This window comes from Bidens hawaiensis, unplaced genomic scaffold, assembly GCF_021521415.1.
Source record: "Bidens hawaiensis isolate Kalapana, Puna unplaced genomic scaffold, B.hawaiensis_p1.1 tig00003469_1, whole genome shotgun sequence".
NCBI classification, from domain to species: Eukaryota; Viridiplantae; Streptophyta; class Magnoliopsida; order Asterales; family Asteraceae; genus Bidens; species Bidens hawaiensis.
Window position 1 is genome coordinate 482,264 of NW_027491193.1, and position 11,176 is coordinate 493,439.

General features: G+C 37.2%; 1 protein-coding gene across 1 annotated transcript; it reads left to right on the forward strand.

The window, feature by feature from the left end:
• The first annotated feature begins 405 nt into the window (after positions 1-405).
• LOC143623443 (ras-related protein RABH1b-like) lies at positions 406-10,520 on the forward strand. Its single transcript, XM_077094351.1, has 7 exons — positions 406-594; positions 8,254-8,324; positions 8,404-8,492; positions 9,098-9,209; positions 9,308-9,398; positions 10,108-10,272; positions 10,304-10,520. Exons 1-6 carry the CDS (start codon positions 478-480, stop codon positions 10,252-10,254), a joined length of 627 nt encoding a protein of 208 aa, XP_076950466.1. The 5' UTR covers positions 406-477; the 3' UTR covers positions 10,255-10,272; positions 10,304-10,520.
• Positions 10,521-11,176: the final 656 nt, after the last annotated feature.

An 11,176-nucleotide genomic window follows, 5' to 3' on the forward strand; every position in this document is an offset into this window, starting at 1 on the left:
AGTTTATGATATTTGACAAATATATATAATAACTGAAAATTATTTTTCTTTATATTTATGATGTCCGAGTACTCCAAGTACACCAAACTTCATAGTTGGCCGTCGATGATCCGCATAATGACTTTTACAACCATAGGCTTAACTACACCCTAACGTTTCTTGAAAGAAACAAAATTGAGTACTAACATTTGAAAGTTACTTGTTTAGGTATTCAACTTTCAATTTCATAACAAACTGTTAAGTTTTAACGGATGTTAGGACTTAGTACATAACTTTGTTACAAAATTGAAAGTTACTTTAGTAAAAAGTGAAAATGAACAAGTTTTGATTTGACTTTGGTCAAGTCGTAGTAGTAATAATTATTCTTACAGACGTCAAAACTCGTTCTTTGTTACCAAACAAACAAATAAACCAAACCCTTATTTCTCTCCGTCCCGATCCGTACATATTCCGGCGAGATCTCCGTCACATCCGCCGATGGCTCCAGTTTCAGCTTTGGCAAAGTACAAGCTGGTGTTCTTAGGCGATCAGTCAGTTGGTAAAACCAGCATCATCACTCGATTCATGTACGATAAGTTCGACAACACCTATCAGGTAACCTAGCTAATTTCATTTACCCATTTATTAATAATAATAAGTTGTTGTTGCTATTGGATCATATTTGGGTTTTGTGGTGTATAGTTTAGGGTTTTATGGGCGGTTGATTTGATTTATTATTGTAGTTAGTTGAGCCGTGAGCCCGTGATTGAGCGGTGGGGTAAGGACTAGCGATTAATCAGGCTTAATATGGATAACGCGATTAAAATTTATATATAGTTTTTATTATGTACATATATATATCAACTTTTATATATAAAACCATTGTTGTAGAAATCGCTGGTCGCTAGTTGAGCGGTAGGGGCTAATGATTAATCGGATCGCACTGCAATGTATAATTTTCAGTTTTAAATATAAACAAAAACACATTTTGGCTGGAATCTCGCTGGAAACTGCCGATTATGTCCGGAATCAACCGACTTTGGCCAGAACCTCGTCATAATAAGCCGACTAAGTCCGATTAGTCCTGATTTTGGCCAGATTTGACCATTGACCGATTAGCCCAAAATTAATCAGTGGGGTGGGGACTAGCGATTAATCGGCGCCTAGTCGGGGTTCTTACAACACTGTTAATTAAATTTACATTTTTGACGGATTTTGACCAAATAGCGATTAATCGGCGACTAGGCGGAGGGGTACCGACTAAAGATTAATCGGGGATTAATGGGCGCCTAGGCGGGATTTTTACAACCATGATCGTATTCGTAGGGTATAAAGGATGTAAGAGATCACAGCATTATTCTGGTCATTCCAGCTGATAGGAAAAAGATGATAACCTATTCTAATGTTAATAGACAAGACATTAAATTGATTTTTTTATAAGGCAGTAGAACTTTTATTGCTAGAATTGCTTTGATCATCTTATGTAACGATAGGTTTTACTTAAATTAAATAGCTAATGCGTTCTATAATAAAGAAAAATATCTATTAAACTCATAGTTATTAAAAGCCTTCGTTTCTTGCGCCTAGGCCCATTTTCCAGGCAAGGCCCAATATATTCGCTTCTAGTTCCTAGGTCCTCGCTTTTGAAGTTGACTAATAAACCACAGAAATAATACGTATTATTGATTCAATGAATATCAATTACAAGGTCATAATATGTAGGATAGAATATTACAATTAAGTACCACCTAGTATTGATAAATATAAAATACTATCTAATGTATTGTTTATCATTAACGACACCTAGTATTGATGACGGATCAAGAAAATTGATCATTTGAATCTTTACTATTGGTCACTTTTTCAGACTTTTGGTTTTCATGTTTTGAACAGTTTATTATTCAAGTTTTGGAATTACATTTGAATCTTGACTCTTTTAGAACTTTTGGTACTAATTAGATTATATTAAATGTTATATAATAGCCTTTCTTTATTTTATATGAATAATAGTATTAATTTTCTTTTACTTGATATATTTTTATTTTTTTTATCTAAGTGCGCTTTTATTTTCTTAGGCTCTCACTTTTTTTTAGCGCCCCCAAGCAAGGCCTATGGCCTTGAGTGCGTCTAGCGCCTTTGTAACTATGATTAAACTTATGCTCTCTTTTATTATTCAAATTTGACAAAAAAAAACATATTTTTACAAAAAAATAATGAAATTGAGTTCATAGTCATCGATGGTACTTAATCCTCATTTTTTCCTAAAGCCACTTTTAGTAGTAATGTGAGAGACTTTAGTTCATGTGGTACATCTCAGATTCAATGATAATGGTTTGAATGAGTTCGAGTTTTACTAGCTGTATCTAAATTTGGTTTAAACGGACAAGACACATGTATCGTTTGTCACTTAGGTCAATTGCTTGTTGCTACAATATCTCCTTACAAGCTTGCAGTTATGTATTAACTTTATATGGCCTGATAAATTGAAGTACGGAAAAGTGAACTCTGATAACCTTAGGGTCCACTCCTCCCTTCAACACAAAAACGCACGTGTTGTACAAAAACGCGTTTAAAAACACACTTGAGGCGCATAAAGCGCATGAAAATGCGGCAGGAGGCGCGGTTTTAGGTCACCGTGTCGTGCTGGGAAGGTTTCTGAATCTGGATGTTGTACATATTGCCCTTTAGGTTGTAGATATATGTTATTTATATCTTAAATCATATATAAAACTTATTTATATATAATTTTTGGGTAGGAGATGGTAAACACCTATGCGAAATATAAAAGAAATTATATATATAAATTGCACGTCACGTATGGAAAGAGGTGCGCCTATCGCCTCCCTCAGTGCGACTGGTGCTTGTTATGATCGTTTACATGCTTATTCAGATCCAAGATAGAAAGTCTTCATGAATAGTTCAATTCACCAAAAGTGTATTTTTACAATCCCAAAAGTTCATGCAAATCAAAGTAGAAGCTATTTGTTCGATACGCCACGAATTAAGGTGATGAGTCTTAGCCAGCCAACTATTATGTAAATTAGGAATAGATTATAGTTAGTTATTTAGAGAGAATCATTGTATTCATTGTGTATATCCTTTCCTTATTTCTTGGTTGTATTCTTCCCTATATATAGGGTCATTGTTTATCAATAATAATCATCGATACTTTACAACCATAATCACTTTCATGGTACCAGAGCCATAATCTGATAACCTTCTCTTTGCTTCTTATTTTTTTTTTCTCTCGATCCCACCCTAATACTCTTTGGATACGTCCGACCCCGTCACCATGACGAAAGAAACCGTGGCTGAATCATCGAACAAACCCGATCCTCTTCATCCTGCCTACTTCGTGTCGAACATTCAATCCAAGATCCGGACTTTGGACGGAACGAAGGTTACTTATTTGGCATGGGCAAAACTGTTTCGCCTTCATACTGTTGCGTATAAGGTGTCAAACCATATCGATGAATCAGCCCCTCCAGCCGCCACATCTCCCGAATACGCCCAATGGAAAGAACTCGATGCATTGGTTCTTCAGTGGATCTATAGCACCGTTTCGGATGATCTTATGAAACGTCTTATAGATACAACTGTGGCTAGAGCGGCTTGGACAAAGCTCGAGAAGATCTTTTTAAGCAACAAAAAGGCTCGCGCTGCGGCGCTTGAGACGAAGTTTTGTAATCTCACACTGACAGCATGTTCCTCGGTTGACGACTACTGTCAACGGCTGTCCGATTTAGCCAGCCAATTGGCCGATGTTGATCAACCCGTCTCTGAATCACGGCTTGTTCTTCAGCTTGTTCGCGGGCTTCCACCTGAATATAACACCACTGCTTCTCTAATTAATCAGCAGGGTGTTGATTGGGACCAGGCTATCACTATGCTTAATGACGAAGTCATCCGGATTGAAGCTCAGAAGGGCTCACATAATACAGTTTTGGCTGCTACTGCAGCGCCGCCTTCAGCCGGCTCTTCATCCAACAACAACCAGCAATCTGAAGCTTCCTACTCCACCAATAATCGTCGTGGCAGCAGAGGCAGAGGCGGGGCTTCCAATCGCCGGGGCAGATCTCAGCAACAGCCCCCATGGACCGCCTATCAGGGACAACTGTCTTCTTTTCCTAATTGGGCTTGGTGGACACCTCCACCATGTCCTTACCCGACCCAGCAGCAATGGTCTGGCAACAAGCAACCCGACCCTCCTTCGGCTCCTCAGGTTCAGTTCACCGGCTTCCCTCCGGCCACCGGTTACTCTCAGGCTCAGTTTGCACCACCCGGATTCAACCAGCCCATGTATAACCCCCTCTGACCAACTGATTTGAGTGCTGCAATGGCTAATATGCAGGTTAATTCTCCTAATATGGCTTGGAACTCAGATGTTATGGATACAGGGGCCGAGTCTCACGTCACTAAAAACCAAGGTAAAATCGTTATCCCTGATTCTACTCCTGTATGTCATAATATTTTGGTAGGTAATGGTATGTTTTTACCAATTAAAGGATCAGGTACTGGCTATCATCCTTTACCAAACCGAACTTATATACTCCCAAACATCCTTTATAGCCCTCAAATAATTAAAAATCTTATTTCTGTTAGACGTTTTACTCGTGATAATCAAGTGTATGTCGAATTTGACCCGTTTGGTTTTTCTTTGAAGGACCTCAAAACTAAGAAGACACTATCTCGCCACAACAGTACCGGGAATCTTTATACGTTCACGCTGCCTCAACTGCCGCCTCAAGCTACCTTTATTGCTTTCCACCACTTACATTGGCATGATCGTCTAGGACATCCCGAGGCGCAAGTTCTAGATATTTTAAATCGTAGTTTTAATTTTCAATGTAATAAGGACAAAAGTCACAATCTTTGCAATTCTTGTCAACTTTCAAATAGTAAAAGATTGCCTTTTTATTCGTTTAATACATTTACTTTTGCTCCTTTTGATTTTATTCATTGCGATTTATGGACTTTGCCAATCACGAGTAAAACAGGATACAAGTAATATATGGTGCTAATTGACAATTTCTCACACTTCGTGTGGGTTTACCCCCTAAAATATAAATCCGAAACCTTTCCCACTTTTTGCCAGATTCCATCAATTAATCTTCACCCAATTTAACCGCAAAATAAAAACTTTTCAATGCGACTTAGGGGGTGAGTTTGACAATTTAGCGTTTAAAACTTTGCCCTCAAACATCCTCTCAAAATGGAAGGACAGAACGTATGATTCGCCGCCTGAACGACATTATACGGGCTCTCTTAATTCATGCGAATCTACCTCCTTCGTTTTGGGTTGAAGCCCTACACACCGCCACTTATCTTCACAATATATTACCAACCAAACGCCTAAATTTTTACACACCTACATTTGCTCTTTATCTTCGTCACCCAGATTACGAACACTTACGTGTGTTCGGCTGTGCGTGTTACCCTAACACATCAGCTACTCAGCCTCATAAACTTCACCATCGGTCCATCCGATGTATTTTTCTCGGGTATCCACCTGACTTTCGGGGATGCCGTTGCTTCGACCCTACCACATGCAAGGTACACATCTCCCGACATGTGACCTTTGATGAGCACGTGTTCCCGTTTACACTTCCTCATCATCCTACCTCATACAATTTTTTGGACGACACCACCCCACCTGGATTCACATTCCATTGGCCCATTAACCAGCCCACACCCAACATTAACCTGCCCACACCCAACCCGGTCACGGCCCCATACCCATTCACATACTTGCGTCGTCCTCGTCTTGCACCACCTTTGACCAACCCCTCTATCACCATACCAGCTTCGGCCCAAGCCCAGCCCCATCCTATCCAGCCAACCGGTCCGATTACTAACCAACATCCCATGACAACTCGTTCCAAATCCCAATCCAATCCTTTATACACAACACCATCTCCCTTTCCCCGGTCCCTACTTCCTATGCGAAAGCCCTAACTGATCCAAATTGGTTGCATGCAATGCAAACCGAGTATACGGCATTACAGGATAATGAAACATGGGAGCTTGTTTCACGCCCACATGACCGTCCCGTGATTCGTTGCATGTGGTTATTTCGGCATAAATTTAAATCGGACGGATCATTGGAACGTTATAAGGCCAGGTTGGTGGTTAATGGAAATTCATAAACAGTTGGTGTCGATTGTGATGAGACATTTAGTCCCGTGGTCAAACCAGCCACTATTCGCACGGTTTTGTCTCTTGCTGTGTCAAGGACTTGGCCTATTCATCAACTTGATGTAAAGAATGCTTTTTTACACAGAGAACTACATGAGACGGTTTTTATGCATCAACCACCCGGTTTTTATGATAAACGTATTCCTAACCACGTTTGTCGGTTGAAGAAATCACTATATGGTCTTAAATAGGCACCGAGGGCTTGGTACACCCGTTTTGCTAATTTTATTACCTCCAAGGGGTTTCGTAGCAGCACTTGTGATCAGTCTTTATTTGTTTATTAACAGGACCCGTCTAATATTGCATATTTATTATTATATGTTGATGATATAGTACTCACAGCTTCTAATGACCGTCTCTTAAACAACATTATTGGCACGCTCTCAAGGGAATTTGCCATGACTGATTTGGGTCGTCTACATCATTTCTTGGGAATAAAGGTTACTCAGCAAAAGAATGGTATTTTCTTGTCACAGACCCAATATGCCAAAGACATAATCACCTGCGCTTCCATGTCCTCGTGCAAACCTTGTTCAACACCGGTTGATCTTTCATCTAAATTAAGTGCTACAGATGGAGCTCTATTTTCGGATCCGACATTATATCGGAGTCTGGCGGGTGCACTGCAATATTTAACTTTTACTCGTCCAGATTTGTCATATGCAGTTCAACAGGTGTGTCTCTTCATGCATGAGCCTCGAGATCCTCACTTTGCCTTTATGAAGCGTATCATCCGTTATTTGCAAGGAACAATTGACTATGGTATACGGATCATGAGATCTGATTCACATGACTTGGTTGCCTATTCTGATGCTGATTGGGCGGTTGCCCAGATTCGAGACGCTCGACATCGGGTTATTGTGTCTTCCTTGGTGACAATCTTATATCTTGGTCTGCTAAACGTCAGCCTACTGTCTCACGATCCAGTGCAGAAGCTGAGTATAGGGGAGTTGCAAATGCGGTTGCAGAAACGACTTGGATTAGGAATCTGCTGCTCGAACTTCACACTCCTTTAACGCGCGCATCAGTAGTTTTTTGTGACAATGTTTCAGCGGTCTATTTGTCCAATAATCCGGTTCAACATCAAAGGACAAAACACATAGAGATTGACATACACTTCGTCAGAGAGAAGGTTCGTCTTGGGCACATTAAAGTTCTTCGCGTCCCATCCTCTATGCAGTATGCGGATATATTTACCAAAGGATTATCTCGTGAACTATTCCAATCATTTCGGTCCAGCTTGAGCGTCTGTCCTCCGCCCGCTCAAACTGAGGGGGTGTCTTAGCCAGCCAATTATTATGTAAATTAGGAATAGGTTATAGTTAGTTATTTAGAGATAATCATTGTATTCATTGTGTATATCCTTTCCTTATTTCTTGGTTGTATTCTTCCCTATATATAGGGTCATTGTCTATCAATAATAATCATCGATACTTTACAACCATAATCACTTTCAATGAGTTGTAAATATATTCTTGTTAGAAACCCATTAGAGGTCGGTTAGTTTGGTTCTCATAAAATCAGAAGTAACCACCATAGATTTCTTCGGACTTCTGAGAATTTAAATTGTAAAATAAATAAATTTTATATTGTTTTATTAATAAATCTTCCAGAAATTTGCCGTTCACAAAAAAAGATAAAAAAAACTTCCAGAGATTTGAATCTGGACTATAATGTAATAGACCTTTGTCCAATTTAAATATTATATTTGAGAATTTTATAAAATTACTAGAACGTCTTGTGAGTTTAAGAGTTAAGTTTTACTGGAAATTATAGTCATGGACTCATGGGATTGGATCAATATTATGGTTGGGACTTAGTAATCTATATAGTATGTTTCCAACATTGCACGTTTGACCCTGCTTTTAGAATTTGACGATGTTTTGGTCTCATATGTTTGTTATTCATCCATCCTTGTTTTATTCACGTCCAAGAGACCTATTGAAGTTTTGTAAATGACCAAATTACCCTTATATCAGTTTATGTTGTCAATATAAATTTTATATATTTGTATTTGTATATTTCTCTCCGTGTTTCTCTCTCTAATGAGTATACTTTGAATTTGTGTGGTGTATTCAGGCTACCATTGGTATTGATTTTTTATCCAAAACAATGTATCTTGAAGACCGAACTGTTCGTTTACAGCTTTGGTAAGCTTTTTACATATTAAACTTGTTTTTATTAATTAACTGTAACAAAACGCATTAATGTGTTGGTAAATATTTACAGGGACACAGCTGGACAAGAAAGGTTCAGGAGTCTCATTCCTAGTTACATCAGGGACTCCTCTGTTGCTGTCATTGTTTTTGATGTTGCAAGTACGTTTTCGTGTTTGTTTATGCTCATTTGTTTAACGTAAACCGAACAAATGATTGAACACGAACAATTAAACGGTCGGGGTTTTCTTGTTTGTGTTCATTCATTAAGAAAATGAGTGTGTTTATGTTCGTTTATAAGTAGTATAAACGGATGGTTCACGAACGCGAATAAACGAACATAATTTAAGATAGATGAACAAACAGAACTGCGATAACACCAATTTAGAGTAAATGTGAACATCAATCTATTGGACCTAAAAACTTGTAATGTTCCCAAAAAATTTAAACAAATTATAAACGAACGCAATTGAATGAACTTAAATAGTGTAAACCAAGTTAGCTAACTAGTATAAATGAACGCAAACGAACAAACATAAATAAGCATGAATGAACGTTTGAGACATGTGCTCACATTTGTTCGTTTAACTAAATGAACAAAAAATATTGTTAATGTTCGTTCGTTTATTAAATGAAGTAACATAAACGAACTTCCCACCGAACGTTCTGTTCGTGTACATACCTACATAATATTTTCATCAACCACACAATCTTTTTTCTTATGTTGACGGTATTTGTGTTTCCAACAACTAGTAAAATGATTTTAGGCCGACAATCATTTCTGAACACTGCAAAATGGATTGAGGAGGTTCGTACCGAGCGAGGTAGTGATGTCATCATCGTCCTTGTTGGAAACAAAACCGACCTTGTAGATAAGAGGTAATACAATAAGAATAATGATAATAATATATTATTACTCTTAGTTTAAGTTTGTAAAGTCCACTTTATATTATAATGGATTTCGTATATTATAACAGGCAAGTTTCCATAGAGGAAGGAGAAACTAAAGCTCGTGAGTTTAACGTGATGTACATTGAAACTAGTGCCAACACTGGCTTCAATATTAAGGTAAACATCAATACTAGAATAATATTTGGTGTATTATTTTCTTTTTTTCTTTTAGTTTTTTTGTGTATTGTTCTGTAGGGGTGTGCATGAGACCGAAAAAACCAATTCAGAACCGAAAAAACTAGAACAACCGAACTGAATAACCAAAAAAACTGAATAACCGAACTGACAGTTTGGTTTTATATTTCCGTAAACCCCGAACTTTCTGTTTGGTTTTGGTTTTGCATGTAATTTTAAAACCGAAAGTGTCGAACCGAACGAAACCAAACCAAATCAAACTTATGGATTTTCATCATAATTTTGATTTTCAACTAATTTATAAGAATTTAGTAAATAGTGTAACACAAATATTTTAGCCCAAATGTATAATAATCCATTAATTGTTATTTTTGGTCCAGAAATTTCAAGCCAAAATGGCAAAACTGAAAAAACCAAACTCGAACCCAAAACTAAAGAAACCGAAACTGCGGTTTTCAAAAACTCAGCCAAAATTTCGGTCTTTTGTCCCGTTTGAGCCATGCGCGTCCCTATTAATGCCACCATCAAAACTTAATATTTACCCAACAAAATTCATATATACTCATTTTTTTATATTTTTTTATATAACTACCCTTTTCTCATGTAAGGATCTTAGTTATGTGGAGGGTATAATGCCATAATGGCGATATTTTATAGTATATACTGAAATGAGTAAATATGAAATTTGCAGGCTTTATTTAGGAAAATAGCTGCTGCCTTACCAGGAATGGAGACCTTAACATCAACAAAGCAGGAGGACATGGTTGATGTAAATCTCAAGTCCAGCAATGCAAGTGGGTCCCAACAGCAATCGCAGTCGGGGCGGTGCGCATGCTGATGTGCCAGATTTATAATAGTCTTGGATGTGCTGTTAGTCGCGTATACAGAAAGGGTTTTGATATATGCTTGAATTGCTTTTAGAATGATATGCTTGGTGGTGTTTACATTTTTTTTTTGTTTTTTATAAGTTTTATGTTGTTGGAGTTTGAATTTTGAATTTTCTGGAGTTATATTTGAGACTCGAGTTAGTTGTCAGTTTTGTACGTCTGAATTTCTCATGTTGCTATAGTTGTTGATTGGTTATATTTGAGACTCGTGTTATTATGTGCCATTTTTAAGCTTTAAGGCATCGTTTTTTTACGGCACAAATTATTCAAGCGTTCAAAAAATCATCGCCAATTTGATTCCGCAAATTTGTTTGTTTGATGCTCGCTGTCGAAAAACATCTCTCAAACGTTTCCGTTGCAACAAACAAAACTAATGTGAACTCTTGTAATTGATATAACAAAGGAGAAATGAAACATGTTCCTTGTTTTCACCATAATGCTAGCAACATCCACAATGCCTTTTCAGAACATCTCATATTTTCGCATGTTATGAACAGGGCCGTCTTAACCCTTTTCGGAGCCTAAACCAAAGAAAAACTTAGAGGCCTTTTCTAAAAAAAAATTTACAAATTATTTTTGAAGTGTTATAAAAATAAGGTTTAATGTTCATCCAAACAAATTATATTTAAATAAACCATCAACAAATAAATATTTTATTTTCTAGTTCTTTTTATTAGACATTTTATTTAGTTTTCAACAATAATATTGAGTAGGTTATAACTTTTAACCATACTATTTCACCTAGCTCACTGTTTATCAATATTTTAATATTTTCTATTACAATTATATGTTATTCAAGCAATATATTTTCCAATCTCCATGTACACTTACAATTTCATCTCAAGCAATAATAGAAAAAAATAAAAAAAAAAA